General features: G+C 45.4%; 1 protein-coding gene across 7 annotated transcripts in view; it reads right to left on the bottom strand.

Annotated features, from left to right (window-relative positions):
• Window positions 1-17,863, bottom strand: part of LOC309632952 (putative serine protease 47) — a 30,679-nt gene extending 12,816 nt beyond the window's left edge. For 5 of the 7 annotated variants that reach the window (XR_014247170.1, XR_014247171.1, XR_014247172.1 and 2 more), the window contains exons 1-2: window positions 3,845-5,119; window positions 2,128-2,405 (exon numbers count right to left, since the gene is read on the bottom strand). Coding sequence is in view for 3 of the 7 variants with exons in the window: in XM_082401066.1 (XP_082257192.1) it covers window positions 2,128-2,405; window positions 3,845-3,987 (421 nt within the window). In the remaining 4 variants the exon portion in view is untranslated. Of the gene's footprint in view, window positions 1-2,127; window positions 2,406-3,844; window positions 5,120-17,752 lie in introns of those variants that run through there. The other 2 variants (XM_082401065.1, XR_014247169.1) reach the window with 2 other exon arrangements.
• Between the last annotated feature and the right edge of the window lie 1,738 nt (window positions 17,864-19,601).

The following is a 19,601-nucleotide window of genomic DNA, read 5'->3' as shown; positions in this document are numbered from 1 at the left end:
GAAGGGAGGGGATGCGAGACCAGTGAGAAACAGTCAAGAGAAACACAGTGCAGCCTTGGGGCAAGGTCCTGGCTCCCCAACAATGGATATAGAAAACAATTTCTTTGAGCTGTTTTGCAGATACTGAAACCCCCTCCAGGTGGGAGAAGTTAATGATTAACAATGGTGTGCTGCCCACAAGCATGTAGACCCCAGACCAGCTGGAACCTGAAGGTTGATGATGCTGACTCTTACTTACCTCACCCCCACCTCATCAGCAGAACGTCCAAGAGCTGATCATGCCCTCTTTGAACCATTACTATGAAACTTCTCACTATCCTCTCCAAGTAGAGACACAGTTTTTCGAGGCAGGAGCCCACTGTGTCCCCGTTTGCCTGGCAAAGTAATAAAGCTATCCTTTTCTACTTCACCCAAAACTCTGTCTCCAAGATTCTATTTAGCACTGGTGTACAGGGAAGCTGAGCTTTTTGTATCAACAGGGTAAATGAAGTAAATAAGTAGAATTGTTTTAGATCTAATAAGTGGTGTAAAGGAAATAAAACAGGGACATATGCTATTAGAGGTTGCCTGTTTTAGCTCATATGATCAAGTAAAACTCCTCAGAGGAGCAGCTGAGGTGTACATGTAAAGAAGTGAGTCATGCCAAGGTTAGCAGGGAGAGCGAGTGAGGCCAGGGAGGCAGCCAAGGTGAAGGCCCTGAGGTGGCGATGGCCTTGGCGTTTTCAAGCAGGAAGGAGGCCTGCTGGCTGGGATGGTGTGGGTGAGGGATGTAGTAGGAGATGAGCAGAGAGGAATTGGGGCCAACATTACACAGGGCCTGAGAGCCAAGGCAGGGAGTTACGACTTTTTTCTAGGTATAAATGAGAAGGCACTGAGGGTAATGAGCAGGGAACTGGCATGACTCCTGCTTTAAAGAAAACACTCAGACAGCTATGTGGAGACTAAAGTATAGCACACAGGGTGGGATCTCAGAGACCAGTCTGGAGGTACAGGCAAGCAATTATGGTCTATAGGACCAGGGTGGCAGCAGTGGGGTACCTACAAGGTGCCTGGCCCTGCCCGGGCCACAGGCTGGGATATTAAAACAAGAAAGACAGGGTTTCTGTCCTCAAGGAGGAACAGTCTGTGTGTGTGTGTGTGTGTGTGTGTGTGTGTGTGAGAAGTGTGGTGTATGTGTGGTGTGTATGTGTTGTGTATGTGGTGTGAGGATGCTGGGAACCTGGTTGTTTGTCCTATGATTAGGGAGTGTTCATGACATACTAGTAGGCAAGGGCCAGGGATGCTGGCACATCCCACACAATGAAGACAGGGTCTGTTCAAAATGCCTGTAGCACCTCTGTTGAGAAACACGGTACCAAATTATGACCCTACAAATAATTAAAATATATATTCTTTTTCCCCTTAATGTTGCACCATAAGCATTTCCCCCAACCATAAATACTCCTTTCTTTAATAAAGACTCTGGCTCATAAGTCTTTGCCTACATTTCTCCTCTTTCAATCTTAAAAAACATAATTTTTTTCCTGCGTTATGCAGTGCACCTAACAAGCTTCCGAAGTAGATAGCTGAGCTGCGTTGGGAGAAGAGCAAAGTGAGGTTCAGAGAGTGAAACACTCTCAAGTCATAATCATTCTAACTTCATCAGGCAGGCTCAGAGGTCAGAAGTCGTACGTGTGTTTTCCTTCCACTTTTCCCAAGCTCCTCTTACGGCAATGGGAAATCAGGGTGTTTGTTTGTCAGTGGCCTGCAATGGACCAGGCCCCAAGCATGACCTTTGAGTTGAATCAAGTCATCTCAGATCCATGGTTGATTAAAACCTTGGAATCCAGAACCAGAAAGACTTCAAGAACCCAGAATCTTGATTCCAAAAGTCAAAGATTCCCAGACTTCCAGTGTAAACCTTTGCACTTAGGGAACACTGAAGCTTTACAGTCACACACTTGCAGAACTAGAACTAGAATGGTCCACTCCTCTAGAAATGACGCTTAGTGGGCCAGGGTCCAGTGCCTCTTTGCTTGGGGACCCCTCAGGAGGAGCCACACCTCCCTTCTTCCCTCCTTTGTCCTTCTCCCCTTCCTCCTCCCCACCCTCATCTGCCCCCAACCCGACTCTCCTACACCCTCTCACTTTCCTCGTTGAGCATCCCCCAGCCAGTTATCCAGCAGGATGAGTTACTGGGTAGCTGCATGCCAGCGACTGGGAGGCAGGCGGGGATGATGTAGGAGGTGAAATTCACAGGAAAGAGCAGCTGCAACATGGCTATGTCACTCCCGAAGGGATGTAACTTCTCAAAGTCTGGGTGCATGATAATCCGGCTCAGTGACATCTCTCGGGTGTGCTGGGTGTGCTGGTGCAGCTGGGTGCTTCCTAACAGAACCCGGTAGTTCTCCGGGGCGTGAGATTTTCTGGAGGAAGAGGGCACATTGTCACCGTCATCTCTGCGTGTGGGCTAGCTCTTTCCCTGCATCCTCATCTAACTGCCCACAGGCCTCTACCCCACATGATGCTAGACAGCTTTTATCTCCCCATTTCTAGCGTTCAGGAGTCCTTCTTTCTTGGGGCTAATTGCTATTCTACTTACAACCTCAGACACACGGCTTCTCCATCACACACTAGAATCAGAGGAGCATTGAATCCTTGTGCTGGAAAGATCCTTGGTGGCGTATCAAATGAAGGTCTTTGATTGTACACAGGAGGAGTTCTGGCTCAATCCCAGCTCTAACTTTACCCTTCCCAAGACTCCCTACAGTCCACCTTCTGGCCCCACACTCTTCCTGACCTCTCCTTTCTTTAAACACCTTCCTGCCCAAGGGCTGCTTCTCCACTTAGTTATAAGGACTCACAAAAGATTTGTTAAATAAATGAGCAAATGAGTGCAGGAAACAGAACCTTGCCTTGTTCCCTGAACACAGGTGCTGAAACTTCCCACCTCCCTGACTGTTTGCACGGCTCATCCACCTGGAGACCCCCTCATGCTCCCCTTGCCCAAACCCTTCCCCTCCAGCAAGCCCCTCGCTCTGCATAGCCCTTGTCCGGAACCCCCAGCCCATGCATCTGCCCTTCTCACCCATGTTGGGCCTTCTCTTGTGACAGGATGGAGACAGGGTGAGGTGGGGACTTGCCACCCCTGATGTCACAAAGGGGCTTGCATGGATCGTCATATGGAGTAGGCGCCAATAGGACTCTAAGCTCCGAAAGTTCCAGCTCCCAGACCTGGGCTGTGATGCCCCAACTCCCTGGGGACCCCTCCGCATCTGTTCAGACCCAGGCACTGAGCCAGGCCCAGGACGGCCAGGGGAATTAGACCCTTGAGCAGCAATGTCACTCTCCCAGGGAGCCCCAATTCCCTCCTATGCAGCCTGGCACCGTGGCTCCCCACAACGCACACCGGCGGCCATGACTCCTCCTGGGCACACAGTTGTGCGGGAGGAATAAGAAGAATTGCCCAGCTGCTGGCCAGACACGCGGCCCCAGGTCCCCGCCTAGAATCTGACACCTGGAAATGTGGGGACGTTCAGAGGAAGCTGTGATCTGAGATGGGTCCACACCGCACGGCAGCCAGGACGGACACTGCCACTCTCCTGAGGCACATCTGTGTTGAAGGACAGGCACAGGGGCGGATGGCAGAGCATGAGGCGGGTCTGAGCAGGTGAGCAAGGAGGCCAGTCCAGGTGGAGGGTACACAGGCCAAAGGCAGGAATGACATGCATCTGAAGGCCACAGACTGCCCCAGAGAAAAGCCCAGAGGAGCTGACGTGGGATGTCCATCACCCCTCTTCTCCTCTTCCCCCATGTCCCCCTCGCCTGCCAGTGCCTGTGCTGGCACCCTGGAAGGAGGACTTACTTCAGAAAGCAGTGGGCAGTGGAAACGACCCAGTGAGAGTTAATGAGGACAGCTCCACAGACGTGCGAGCCCTGGTACTGCAAGCTGGCCTGCCATGGCCACTGGCCAGCCGCCACGTCCTGGCCACCGTAGATCTTCCCCATCACCTTGGGCTTCCCGCACACTGTGGAGACTCCCCTGCCACCTACGATAGAGACACTAGTAGTACCCCAAATGCCACTACCAGGAAGGCCCTGTCCACTTCATAGATGGGAAAACCAAGGCCAAGCGTCCAGTGGCCTAGCCAAAATGACAGCGCTACCTGGACTCTACTTTCACTGGCTGCCCCTGAGAACTGGACAGAGCAAGCCCTGTGGGGATGAGGACCCAGAGGTCTGGTGGGATGGGGCAAGGGGGGACCTAAGGTAGCCACAGCAGCTCACAGCAGCATCTCCAGGGAGAAGGACATCCCCGAGTGAGGCTGCCAAGGGCTGGGCACGTCACAGACCTTATTTCCCTCAACTAGCACACCTCAATGCCTACTCTTGTAGATCAAAGAGCTAAAGGTCTCAGAAGTTGCCCACATTACTTGCTCAAGATCATGGCTTCTAAGGGCCTGTGCCTCCTCCATGTCACCCCGGTGTCTTAGGGAGGGAGATTTGCAGTCTGTGGTGCTGTGTGAGCTGGGGAAAGTCATTCCCCCTCTCTGACTCAGGATTCTACATTTCTAAAAGAAGAGGGAGTGGGCTAATGAAGACAGCCCTGGCTCTAGGACTCACACCTGGGAGGGCAGGGGGTGTGCCCAGGCCCCCTGAGAGCGGGCATCTTGGTCTAGGGCCTGCGCTCCCAGGGCCTCACGGAGGGGAATGAGACCCGCGGCCCTGGACTCAGGGCCACTCGTTCATCAGTCCTGGTGCTTTCCTCCACCCAGCCACCCAGCCTCAGGGTCAGACCCTGCTATGTCCCCACTTCCACAGTCCCACAGAGGTCCCACAGTCCCACAGAGGCACTTCCCACCCAGAGGCTCCACAGTGGGGAGTCGGTGACCCACCTGTGTTGAGGGGGTCTCTGGGCTGCCTGGTTGTTGGCCAGGGCAGAGAAAAGATGAAATTCAGTGACTCAGGGCACCCAGGCCCTGGTCACAGCCGGCCCCCTCAGGCCCTGCAGTTTAGGCCGTTTCAGCCCTCAACAGAGGCCCCAACGCACCTGTGGCTCCCGGGGCCAACCGCTGCGCTTCCGGAGTCGGAGCGCTGCCCTCCACCGCTCCGCCCGCGCCTGGAGCCCAGCCGGGGGCGGCCGTGGCCGTGGCCGGGGACTCTCGCAGCTCCAGGGTGGCCACGGGCAGCAGCAGCAGCCAGAGAAGGGCCACAGGCGGGCCTCGGCCTTGGGCGATCCACGCCTCCGTGCCCATTGCCAGGGTTGCTGACTCCCGCCTGACCCCAGCCTGGCCCTGCCTGACCTTGCCCTGACCCCGCCTCAGCCCAGCCCTCAGCCCACCCTGACCTTCTTCATAACCTTTTAAACAACTCTACTAAGATATAATTTATATACCATGAAGTTCACTTATTATTATACAAGGGACAATTCAATAACTTTCTGTACATTTTTTAAAATTTATTTATTTATTTATATTTAAATAAACTTTTTGTTTTAGATTTATGAAAAAGTTGCAAAGACAGTACAAGGAGTTCCAAGATCCCCCTCACCCACTTTCCCCTAATATTAAGATCTTATATTACTATGGCACATTTGTCACAACTAGTGAGCCAATATTGAGACATTAATATTAACTGAGGTCCATTCTTTCTTTTTTTAAATTTTTTTAAGCTTAAGGTGTATAGCATAATGATTTGACTTCCATGCATCATGAAATGATCATCAGAATAAATTTAGTGAACATCCATCATCCCACATAGATACAAAATTAAAGAAATGGAAAAAAAATTTTTCCTTGTGATGAGAACTCTTAGGATTTACTCTATCAACTGTCATGTATAACATACGGCAGTGTTAATTATATTTATCATGTTGTCCATTACATCCCTAGTACTTATTTATCGCATAACTGGGAGTTTGTACCTTTGACTGCAGCTAACCAGTTCTCCCTCCCCCAATCTCCGGCCTCTGGTAACCACAAATCCGATCTCCTTTCCTATGAATTTGTTTGTTTTTGAAGTATAATTGATGTACAATGAAATGCTATGTTAGTTCCTGTTACACAACATAGTGATTGGTTATTTCTGTACATTTCAAAATGATAAGTATAGTTATGATATGTCACCATACAAATATATCACATAATTATTGACTATATTCCCCACAGTGTACATTTCATACTCATTTATTTTGCAACTGAAATTTTGTACCTCTTCATCTCCCTCACCTATTGCTTTCTTTCCCCCAACACTCTCCCGTCTGGCAAGCACCTGTTTGTTCTCTGTATCTATAACTCTGTCTCTGTTTTGTTAGGTTTCTTCATTTGTTTTATTTTTTAGATTGCATATATAAGTGTAATCATACAGTACTTGCCTTTGTCTGACTTACTTCACTTAACATAATACCCTCATGGTCCATCCATGTTGTTGCAAACGGCAAGATCCCGTTCTTTATCAGATATGTGATTTGCAAGATTTTCTCCAAGTCTGTAGCTTGTTTATTCATTCTTTCAACAGTGGTGCTCAAAGAGCAAAAGTTTTTAATTTTGATGAAGTCTAATTTACTAATCTTTTCTTGCATGGATCATGTTTTTGATGTTATATCTAATAGATCATGAAGAGTTTCTTCTATGTTTTCTTTGAGAAATGTTAGGGGTTGTTTCTTACATGGGGATCTGTGATCAAGTTTTAGTTCATTTTTGTCTAGTGTGATGTAAGTTTCTGTTTCTTTGCTTTGGGTTTTTCCTGTGGATATCCATTTATCCCTGCACCTTTCCTTGGTTAAAAAAAGAAAGGTTAGTCTTTCTTGTATTGAATTGTCTTGGGACCTCTGTTGAAAATCAATTCATAATAAAAATTGTTTTATTTCTGGACTCTTAATTCTGTGCCATTGAACTGTATTCCTTTCCTTGTGCCTGAAACCCACTGTCTAGATTAATACGTATTATAGTAAAATTTGACGTCAGGTGGTGAAAGTTCTCCAGCTTTATTCTTTTGCCAAACTGTTTAGGCTATTCTGCATCTTTTGCATTTCCATATGAATTTTAGGATCAGCTGTCAAATTCTACACAAAAAGAGCCTGCTAGAATATTCACAGGGACTGCATTGAATTTATAGATCAATTTGAGGAGAATTGCTTTCTTTTTTTTACTCAAAAATTTATTTATTTATTTATTTATTTATTTATCTATTTTTGGTTGCTTTGTGTCTTCGTTGCTGCGTGTGGGCTTTCTCTAGTTGTGGTGAGTGGGGGCTACTCTTGGTTGCAACGTGCAGGCTTCTCATTGTGGTGGCTTTTCTTGTTGTGGAGCATGGGCTCTAGGCACGTGGGCTTTAGTAGTTGTGGCACACGGCTCAGTAGCTGTGGCTCACCGTCTTTAGAGCGCTGGCTTGTAGTTGTGCCTCATGGGCTTAGTTGCTCCGCGACATGTGGGATCTTCCTGGACCAGAGCTCGAACCTGTGGCCCCTGCATTGGCAGGAGGATTCTTAACCACTGCACCACCAGGGAAGTCCGAGAATTGCTTTCTTGATAATATGAAGTCTCCTGATCTATGAACAAGAAATGTTTCTGTTTATATAGATCTTTAATTTCTCTCAGCAATGTTTTGTAGTTTTCAGTGTACAGATCTTGCAGCTCTTTATTAAATTTATTTCTAAGTATTTTATTCTTTTCCATGCTACTGTGAATGAAATCATTTTGTTAATTTCCTTTTCATATTTTTGTACTTAGTATATAGAAATGAAATTTATTTTTATAAGAAATGTTTCCTGTGACCTTCTTAAACTTGTTTATTCATTCTAGTCTGTTTTGTTTTGTTGTATTTTGTTTTGGTGGGATCATTGGTGTTTTCTAACACATAGGATCATGTCCTGTGTAATAAAAGTTCGAATTCTGCCATTTAAAGTTGGATGCCTTTAATTTCTTCTTTCTCTCCTACCTTCTTTTTTTTCTTTTTCCCTTCTTTCCTTCCCACCTTTCTTTCCTCCACTTCTTAGAGACTATATTTTAAGGACCTTGCTTTTCAAATATGGTCTATCAATCTTTGTCTTTAACTTTGTTTCATCTATTCACATTCAATGTGATTATTGATATGGTTGGAATTACATTTTCCACTTTGGTATTTGTTTTCTGTATGTCTCTTATCTTTCCCCCCACTTTTGAGACAGGCTGGGACCTAGGACCCTTTGCTGCAGTGCTACAGCAGATTTCTATAAACTGGTGTATGCATGGGTGAGAGTCCCACCTGTGGGTTAGGTTCCTACAGATGAAATACAACTGTCTGGTTTCCAGGCTCGATCACCCCGGTGGGCAGTGGACAGGGTGCACCCTCCTTCAGTGGCCCTTTCTGAAAGCTTGCAGGTTGGTGCCTGAAGAGACAACTGCAGGGTCAGGTTGAAATGGCAATCTCTCTCTCTTTCTCTTTCTCTTTTACAGTCTTTTCTGTCCCTCCTCCCTTTACCTCTCCCTTGGTCCTTATACCTGCACTCCCATCCCCTTTATCCTGAAAACTTCTTGTTTGTGTCTAAGTTTTTGTCATTGGTATCTTTGTTTTATGAGTTTTGTCTGTCCAACTGCTCCTACAAGTCTCTGCTAACATTGTGGGCATGGTGAAGCTCTTAAACCCTGAAATACAAACGGATCCCACATTGTCTGAGACTCGACTCCAGCCTTGGGTTACATAGTGGGATTTTAAAGAACAAAAAAAGAAGAGAGGGGCTTGCACCTCTCTCCTCTGCCTTTGCAATGTAACTATTCTGCCTGGACTCTCAGGGACTCCCTGATCCATCTGTAGTCCCCCAGAGTGAGGGAAAAAAAGAGACCTTTTTATATTCAAGCAGGAAAACTAAGAGATCTCTGATTTTGTAAAAATTAACTTGTGTGGCTTAAGCTTGTGGGTTTAATTAATACAGACCTGTCTGTATTATCAACATTAAGTATAATACTTCTATCCTACCTAGGGTTACTGGAAGTCAGTAAGTGCGTATTGTTTCTGTGATAAAATCTGTTAGCAAGGAAAATAACCTGATATGATTAAACTTTTAAGTAAATATAACTGGATAAGAGCTTTTTAGTAAACTCAATGGGAATAATCATGTTTTCAAAATGTCCATCTAGAACAGTCCCTCCAAATTTTGGTAACTTGAAACTAAATTAAGTTAAATGATGGGAATCCATTGAGTATCCAGGCCGTTTCAAATAAGATGAAATATTGGAACATCAATTGCTAAACAGGTCTAAATTTACCTACTTTTGTTTTCTTGTGAGAGGGAAAGTAAGGATGTTTGGGTTTATTAGACACATATCTTACATCACATTAAGGAAAGAAATTGTGCTTTGGGAAGATACATGGGATCTTCCCAGGAGTTTATGGGATATTCCAATCAGGGAATGCTAATGTAAAAGACATTTCATTGTGACATAAGGAAGGTAAGATGTGTGCTTTCAGAAAAGAAGGTATGTGGAATGGAAATGTATTTCGTTAAATGGAAAAATGTGATTTTGTCCTACAGCTGGTTATTTCTGAATGGAAAAAAGAAGGGACAAAATATGGCTACACAAAGTTACAGAAGATTTGCAGAAAAGGAACACTGAGAAGAGAATGTTTTATGTGGTTGGAATTTTCTAAGGTTGGATTAAATTTAATTAGGTAACCGGATTTTACCAAGAGTAGGCTGATATAAGACTGGATTTGGTTTCTTTCTCTCATAAGAGAACAAAGATTTCCTCGAATGCTCCTTTTGATAACAGATTGTGTGAGTTTCTGTGCCTTTAAGTGATCTGCATTTACTTTTGGAATCCTTTTTTTTTTTTTTCACCTTAGCTCAAGGAATAATTGTTTCACAGCAGCCTATGATTCTATTTGACTGGATGGTTTAAAACTTTTGGAAATTTTTGACAGATTTCCCAAATATCAAATTCTAATTGAAATTCTTTTGACTTCCAGTTAACTTTGGGATGCTTCATGGGGGCCCTGGAGCCTCCCACAGAGAGATCCTAAACTAATTGGGTTCATTTGGTGTGTTAAATTACATGGGGGGGCTTCCCTGGTGGAGCAGTGGTTGAGGGTCTGCCTGCCAGTGCAGGGGACACGGGTTCACGCCCTGGTCTGGGAGGATCCCACATGCCGTGGAGCGACTGGGCCCGTGAGCCACAACTACTGAGCCTGTGCGTCTGGAGCCTGTGCTCTGCAGCAGGAGAGGCTGCGGTAGTGAGAGGCCCGCGCGCCGCGATGAAGAGTGGCCCCCACTTGCCGCAACTGGAGAAAGCCCTCACGCAGAAACGGGGACCCAACACAGCCATAAATAAATAAATAAATAAATAGATAGATAGATAGATAAAATATTTAAAAAAAAAAAATTACATGGGAAACATTGTCTAAACTCATTGTTGCCTGTGTCAGATGGAATCATCAGGCTCTCCCCAGTTTTATCATAGCTGTCATACAGATAGGGGAAAGGGTTTTAGGTTTTTCTGCTGTCTAGTCTCTCACCTTATTCTATGTCCAAAAAAAATCCCCTGTGGGAATACTCCCAACGTAGGCCCTTAGGTCCTGACCCCAATGGCATTTTCCATTGCACCCAACTCCAATTCCTCCAGGAGTTCCTTTTTTGCACCTCTAGGACCCCTTTCACTCAAGGCCTTGGCAGCCCATACCTTGTTACAGATCACCTATTGGGTGGCCACTTCCAAGCAGCCCACATCCTAGGTTTTATAGATGCTCAAACTCGAGGAATACCCCCAGCATAGGGAAACGTTATAGGACAAAAGCCTCCTGGTAAATGTCTCTGGGACACTGGACTTCATTTCTAGGAGCACTTTTTCTCGGTTGCATGTTATTCAACATGGGATGATCCTCTTCTAAGCCAGAAGAAACACCTCTGGAGAGTATCCTTAAAAATTGGAAACTTTCAAAATAGACGGGCTGAAAAGGGAAACGTTTAAACTCTATTGTAACATTGCCTGGCCCTTGTATAAGCCGGGGAATGGAGAAAAATGGTCTGAAAATGGGTCTCTATAATACCGTGTTGCAATTGGATCTCTGCTGTTGCAGGACAGGAAAATGGACTGAGGCTCCGTATGTTCAAGCCTTCATGGTCCTGGGAATTCCCTGGCGGTCCAGTGGTTAGAATTCTGAGCTGTCACTGCTGAGGGCATGTGTTCGATCCCTGGTCGGGGAACTAAAATCCCACAAACCACATGGGGCTGCCCCCACCCCCCAAAATAAACCTTCATGGTCCTTTACCAAAACCCCGCTCTATGGGTCTCCTGTAATCAAAAGCCTGGGGAATCAGAAACACTCCCGACATCTTAAATGATCCCCTTCTAGCTTTCTCCGACTCTCAGGGGGGAAACCAAGCTTCACCTGCTTCCCCGGAGCCACCTACTCCTCCGGAGCCACCTACTTCTCCGGGTCCCTCTGACCAATCCCAATCTCTGCCTCCTTATGTCCCTTTATATCCTCTGTCGCCCCAGGAGGGAGAGACTAGTCCCTCCAGGGTAACTCGTAGTGGAACTTCCTGTCGCCCAGGATCAGGTTCAAAGTTAGCCCCCACCTCTGCCCCACAAGGCCTTTACCCCTTCAGGAATCAGCTGATGGAAACTGAAGCACTACTGGAGTGCATGTCCCCTTCTCAATGAGAGACTTAGGAATTTGTAAGGAGAATTTTGACAGGTTCTCAGAGAAACCTGACAAGTTTAGGGACGAATTTATCAGGCTGGGGTTGACATTCTCTCTCACCTGGCAGGACATCATGGTTATTCTGGCCTACTGTTGCACCCCAGATGAAAGGGAGCGTATACTGAGAAAGGCCAGGTAACACTCAGATGGCCTAGTGGCCACCAATCCACACCGCCAAATTTCTCAGGTGGGTGGGGATCCAGTCCCAGAACATGACCCACACTGGGACTGTGAAGATCATGTAGGCCAGGCTAGGATGAGACATTACATTACTTGTCTATCAGAAGGACTGAAAAGGTGTATGGTGAAGCCTGTAAATTATGATAAGGTCCAAGAAGTTGCAAAGGAAAAAGATGAAAACCCAACAGTCTTCCTGAGCCGAGTGACAGAGGCATTCAAGAAGTACACCAGTACAGACCCTGAGTCCGCAGAAGGGAGGACACTATTGGCCATGAATTTTATCACCCAGGCTACTCCTGATTATCAGGAGAAAATTACAAAAGCTTGAGTCTGGGCCCCAAACCCCACTGTCAACCTTGGTAGAGGAGGCTTTCAAGGTCTATAACAACCACGACTTAATGGAGGAGTCCAATAAGGATAAGAGGCTAAAAAAGAAAACACAACTTTTGGCTCCTCTGATCCACCCACCATCTCGAAGGGACGCTGGAGGGCCAAGAAGCCTGGACAGACTGCCAAGAAGCTGCCTGGGCTCGAACAAGTATGCCTTTTGTTGGAAGGCGGGGCACTGGAAGGGGGAATGTCCTGAGCGCTTTCCTGTGAGACACCCAAGGGGCAAACTTGACTGGCCCCAATTCCTTACAATTCTCTCCAATGAGAGATTCCTGCACACCAACTGATGGGGCCTGAGTGCCTTCCCAGCTCCAGATCCCACTCGATCCATCCTCATCACTCCAGCAGAGCCTCGGGTCAACCTCGATGTGGCAGGTAGGAGAACTGAATTTCTTGTAGACACTGGAGCCACCTGCTCTGTTCTGACTTGGCCAGCTGCCCCCCTCTCCAACAGAGACTGTACTGTGACAGGAGTTGATAGACAGCCAAAGGTAAGGTGATTTACATCTCCCCTTGCCCACAGAGTCAGGTCCATTATTATTATTCACTCCTTTTTGTATATGCCAGAATGCCCTGTCCTCCTCCTCAGAAGAGATTTGCTAAATAAGTTAAGAGCTAGTATATTCTTAGGAGGTAGAGAATTCAAGCAGAGAATGCATCTGTTAGTAGCCCCAGATGACCCACCTGCTGGTCATCAAAATATTCCCCAAGACATTCCCCAAGAAATTAGGGAACAAGTAGATCCTGCAGTTTGGGATACCTCAGTGCCAGGAAGGGCAAAACCTGTTCCCCCAATAAACATAAAGTTAAAGCCTGGGGAAAAATACCCCTGGAAAAGATCTTTTAAAGCCTGAGGCCCTGAGGGGAATCCAACTGCTGCTCAGCAAGTTCCTAAAACACAGACTCATTAGGCCCTGCCAATCCCCTTGCAACACCCCGATCCTCCCCATTCAGAAGCCTAATGGGGAGTTTTGGTTTGTGCAAGACTTACAAGCAGTGAATGAGGCACTCATCCCTATTCACCCATTGGTGCCAAACACATACACCTTCCTCACCCAAGTGCCAGGGAGCACCCAGTATTTCTCTGTTTTGGACCTCAAAGATGCACTTTTCTGTATTCCTCTACATCCTGAGTCTCAATACCTTTTTGCCTTTGAATGGAGGGACCCTGACACCCTGGAGGCCACCCAGTATACGTGAACAGTGCTTCCTCAGCGATTTGGGACAGCCCCCATCTTTTGGAAACACGTTAGCAAGGGAACTGAGGGAACTGAGCCTTGAGAAGGGAACTCTGCTGCAATATGTTGATGATTTATTGATAAGTAGTGAGACCGAACAAGATTCAGATCAAAATACCATTAGGGTCCTAAATTTTCTGGCAGAAAGGCGATATAAAGTCTCTCCAACAAAGGCTCAGATCTCACAGCAGTGGGTTCAATATTTAGGATTTGTTTTGACCCCAGGGGCACAAGCCCTGGCCATAGGTCAAAAAACAGCAATTAGTGCATTACCATCTCCAACCGCAAAGAGGCAACTTCGAGGCTTTCTCAGGATGGCTGTGTTCTGTTGTGTCTGGATTCCAAATTATGGCCTTATAGCAAAACCCCTCTATGAGGCTCTAAAGGGAGAAGAAAGAGAACCCCTTCAATGGAATAAGGACCACTAGTGGGCCTTTGAGACTCTAAGGACTGAATTAAGTAGAGCACCAGCACTGGAGCTTCCAAATTTGGACCAACCCTTTACCCTATACATTCACGAGAAGTCAGGGATAGCACTAGGAGTCCTGACCCAAAAGCTGGGACCAGGTCAGAGAACAGGGGGCTTACTTTTCAAAACAACTGGACTCAGTGGCCCTGGGATGGCCAAGCTGCCTGCGGGCAGTAGCAGCCACAGCCCTGTTAGTTAATGGGTCTTCCAAGCTCACCCTGGGACAACATTTAGATGTGTTAACCTCTCATCAGGTACAATCTGTGCTGGAAGTCAAAGGACATTGATTGACTGGAGGAAGGTTAACAAAATAACAGGCCCTCCTAATGGACGCCCCCAACATTACCTTAAAGGTGTGTCAAACCCCAAACCCATAAACTCTGCTTCCAGTGGTCAAGAGTGGAGACTTATTGCATCAGTGTATAGAGACCATAGAACAAACTTACTCCAGTAGCTCTGATCTTCTAGATGAGCCTCTAGACAGCCCTGAGGTCGAATGGTTTACTGATGGGAGCAGTTTTGTAGAAATGGTAAACTGAAAGGTGGTGTATGCCATAGTTAGCCTAGATGAAGTCATAGAAGCCAAGGCCCTGCCACCCCAGACATCAGCCCAAAAGGCTGAACTAATTGCCTTAACGAGAGTTTGCAATTAGGGAAGGATAAGAAATTAAATATTTTTACTGACTTTAAGTATGGGTTCCATGTGTTCCATGCTTATGCTGCCATTTGGAAAGAAAGAGGAATGGTAATCGCTAGAAGTTCCCCCCTAAAACATAAAGATTTGATTTTGACTCTTTTAGAAACAGCACAGCTCCCGACCTAGGTAGCAGTAGTCCACTGTAGGGACCATCACAGGGAGGGGCCTTTTGTTAGCCAAGGGAACAGCAAAGCTGATCAAATTGCACAACAGACAGCTCGATTGCAGGAGCCTGAACAAGTTATGGCCCTAGTGATTGGCCCCCTGAACTCCCTAGCTCCCCCACTATTCCCCACAGGAACAAGAAAATTCTGAGAAATGGAGCTATGAGCAAGGAAGCACAGGCTGGTATAGAAAGGAGGATAGGGTGCTAATCCCTGAGGCCCAACAATGGAAACTCACTAAGAGCTTACATGACGCCACCCACTATGGGAGGGGTGCACTATGGGACTTGATGCAAAAGGCTTTTTCAGGGAAGGAGCTTAAAAGAACAATAAAACAAGTAATGCTTGCCTGGAATTTATGTGCCCCTAATAACCCACAGACCTATCTACTCCCCACTTCGTTACTCAGGCCAATTCAATGCCGGGGGACATGCCTGAGGGAAGACTGGCAGTTAGATTTCACGCAAATGCCCTCACGATCAGGATATAAATATCTTCTGGTGTCTGTTGATACTTTCACAGGATGGGTTGAAGCCTTCCCCACCCGATCTGAAAAGGCCATGGAAGTGTGTAAGTCCCTTTTAGAAGAAATAATTCCTCAGTTTGGATTTCCAAAGTCCCTCCAGAGTGATAACGGGCCCTCTTTTATAGCCAAAATCACACAGGGGCTCACAACGGCCCTAGGGATAGACTACAAGCCACTTCTCGGCACCCTCAGTCTTCAGGGAAGGTAGAGAAAATGAACAATACTTTAAAGAAAACTTTAGTGGCATTTCCCTGGTGGTCCAGTGGTTGAGACTCCTTGCTCCCAATGCAGCAGGCCTGGGTTCAATCCCTGGTTGGGGAACTAGATCCCGCATGCCACATCTAAGAGATTCCCGCATGCCGCAAAACTAAAGATCCTGCATGCCACAGCAAAGATCCCATAGGCAGCAACTAAGACCCAGCACAGCCAAATAAATAAAGAAACAAATAAGTAAATAAATAAATATTTTTTAAAAAATAAAGAAAACCTTAGCAAAGGTCTGCCAAGAAACTCATGAACCCTGGACCAACTTGCTTCCTATTGTACTCTTCAGGGTCTGTGTAGCCCCCAGGAGTGGTCTGAGGCTTAGCCCATTTGAAATGACCTATGGGAGGCCTTTTCTTACTACTGATGTTCTATCAGATGAGGAAGTGAACCAGACCCTGAGATATATTATTAATCTAGAACAAGTTCAGAAGGCAATCCAGGATTATGCTCACAAGGCACTGTCAGCTCCCACTAAAGATACAGAGGAAGGAGCAGTTCCTTCACAAATAAACCCTGGGGACTAAGTTCTTCTTACAACATGGAAAGGGGGGTGCCCCAAAGACCAACAATTGCCAAGATGAAAGGGCCCTTATAAAGTAATTTTAGCCACCCCTACTGCTGTCAAACTTCAAGGGATATATATCTAGTTGCGTATATTTGTCCACACTAAAGTTTTACCTCCAGAAACCCCACAGGTCACAACCGAAGAACAATACACCTCTGAGTCAGTGGAAAATCTGAGATACCTATTCAAAAGATAGGCACCATCGACAGGTAAGTAAAATGATGTAGTGGGTTGGACTCCTATTTGAAGCCTTAACAAGACTTGGAACCTCTCTTTTTTCCTTGGCTGATGCGGTTCTTGACAATTGTCTGGCTTTTGTCTTGCAGAACAAGATGCAGCTTGTGCGATAACTAATACTTCCTGCTGCACTTGGTTAACTAATACTTCCTGCTACACATGGATCAATGTGACAGGACAGGTAACAGTTAATATTAAGGAAATATACACCCAGGCAGAGTGGCTTCACAATTTCAACAGGGGCGATATTGCCTCCACTGTCTGGTCAACAGTTAAAAAAGAAGAAGAAGAAAAAAAGAAGCCCTCCCAAAGTTAACCTGGTTCCTGCCCTTTCCAGACCCTTTAGTGGCTATTGTTGTTCTTTCTAGCCCTTGTCTGTTTAACTTTTTGGTTAAGTTTGTGTCTTCTAGGCTCTAACAGTTTGAAGTAAGACTCATGAGGGCTCAAGGAATTCAGCCCATTCCAGTGGAGAGTGGCCCAGCTCCCTACAGGTCCTTGGAACAGTCAGCAAAGGATTTCTATACCTCTAGGGTAGGCTAGGGTCTGCAGACCCTGTCCAGCAGGAAGAAGTTTCAAAAGAAGAGACTTTTGGCCCCTCACCCCTTAAGAATAAGGGTGTAGAGTCTCTCGGGGGAAATGAGACAGGCTGGAACCTGGAACCCTTTGCAGCAGTGCTGCAATGCTTGCATCTGGACAAACATTTCCTCAAGCCAAAAAATACAAAGAAACTATAAGGGACTAAAAATAACTGCATGTATGCTCAGTTGGGACAAATTATGGACAAAAAATACAAAAAGACCAAAAAAGCCCAAATGCCACTTCTGAAGAGCCAGGAGAAAAAACAGGGGGTTGGGAGCAAAAACAGGGTACTGTGCATGCCCCCTGCACACAACATCACAAAGGGGTGGGCAAACCACCTAAGCCACCCCTCTGGCCCAACCCCTGGACACACCCTTACCCTCACCCCCATATAAGGAACCAGCTCGCCCCCCCCTCAGGGAGCAGGTTAACAAGGGAAACTGTTGTTTGTTCTGGCTCCCCCCTTGCTGCAGCAGGGGCTCCAATAAAGCCTTGCTTGAATTTCTTGTCTGGCCTCTTATCATTTTCTATTGATTAAGGAGGGCAAGAACCCTGGTCAGTAACACTTTCACTTCTCTACTTCTTTCTTTTCCACTATATACATTTTTTTATTGTGCCCTACTAATTCCTTTGTTGATTTTGTAGCTGTATTTTTAGTTACTTACATAGTGGTTGCTGTATTAGTTGGGGTTCTCCAGAGAAACCGAACCAATAGGAATCAGGAGAGAGGGAGAGAAGAGGGAGAGAGAGAGATTGATTTTTATTATGAGGGGTTGACTCACATGATTATGGAGACTGAGAAGTCCCATGATCTGCCATCTGCAAGCTGGAGACCCAGGAAAACCGGTGGTATAATTTCAGCCTGAGTCTGAAGGTCTAAGAACCAGGGGAGGCAATGGTGTATATCCCAGTCTAGGGGCAGAAGAAGACCAATGTCCCAACTCAACCAGGCAAATAAGAAAGAAAAAAAGGCAAATTCTTCCTTCTTCTGCCTTTTGTTCCATTCAGGCCCTCAACAGGTTGGATGATGCTCACCCACCCTAGGGAGGGCAGTCTACTGAGTCCACCGATTCAAATGCTGATTTCATCCAGAAACACCCTCACAGACACACCCAGAAATAATGTTTAATCTGGGCACCCTGTAGTGCAGTAAAATTGACACAAAGATTAACCATCATAGTTGCTATAATCATTACACTGTGCATCTTAATTTACCCGAATCTACTATAGATTATTAAGTTTGGTAATAGAGAAACTCATCCAATATAGTTCCATTAACTTTCCCTCCTTTGTGCTGTTATTGTCATTTTTATTACATCTCTATGATATATCATCAATACAATATTTTAATTTAAACTTTATACATTTTTTAACCTTTTTAATTCAGTTAGTAGAGGATAGGGAAATATATTTATGCAGTCTTTTACAGTTACCCTTATATTTACCATTTTCTTGCTCTTTATTTCCTCCTGTAAATTTGATTTAACATCCTATATCCTTTTATTTCATATGGAAAGACTTTCTTTAGTATTTCTTATAAGGCAAGATTGCCAGCAATGAATTATCTCAGTCTTTGTTAATCTGAAAATACCCTTATTTCAACTTCATTTTGAAGGATAGTTTGACTGGGTATGGAATTCTTGGTTGACAGATTTTTCCTTTTAGCACTTTGAGTATTTTATCTCACTGTCCTCCATTTTTTTTTTTTCTAATGAGAAGCCAGTTATTAATTGGAATGTTGTTCCTTTATGTAAGATAAGTCTTTTTTCTCCTGCTGCTTTCAAGATTCTCTCTTGGTCTTTATCTTTGATTTGATATGTCCAGATACAGATTTCTTTGATCCTACTTGGTGTATGTTGGGTCTCTTGAATTTTAGATTAAATTTTTTAACATCTTTATTGGAGTATAATTGCTTTACAATGTTTTGTTAGTTTCTGCTATATAAAAAACTGAATCAGCTATATGTATACATATATCCCCATATCCCCTCCCTCTTGTGCCTCCTTCTCACTCTCCCTATCTCACCCCTCTAGGTGGTCACAAAGCACCTAGCTGATCTCCCTGTGCTATGCAGCTGCTTCCCACTAGCTATCTATTTTACATTTGGTAGTGTATATATGTCCGTGCTACTCTCTCACTTCATCCCAGCGTACCCTTCCCACCCCGTGTCCTCAAGTCCATTCTCTATGTCTGTGTCATTATTCCTGTCCTGCTCGTAAGTTCATCAGAACCATTTTTTTTTTTTTGGATTCCATATATATGTGTTAGCATACAATGTTTGTTTTTCTCTTTCTGACTTACTTCACTCTGTATGACAGACTCTAAGTCCATTCACCTCTCAGAAATAACTCAATTTCATTTCTTTTTTATAGCTGAGTAATATTCCATTGTGTATATGTGCCACATCTTCTTTATGCATTCACCTGTCGATGGACAATTAGGTTGCTTCCATGTCCTGGCTATTGTAAATAGTGCTACAATGAACATTGTGGTACATGTCTCTTTTTGAATTACAGTTTTCTTAGGGTATGTGCCCAGTAGTGGGATTGCTGGGTCATGTGGTAGTTTCTATTTTTAGTTTTTTAAGGAATCTCCATACTGTTCTCCATAGTGGCTGTATCAATTTACATT

Source organism: Balaenoptera borealis (genome assembly GCF_965194805.1).
Source record: "Balaenoptera borealis genome assembly, chromosome: 8".
NCBI lineage: Eukaryota > Metazoa > Chordata > Mammalia > Artiodactyla > Balaenopteridae > Balaenoptera > Balaenoptera borealis.
This window is presented reverse-complemented; position numbering and strand designations above follow the sequence as displayed.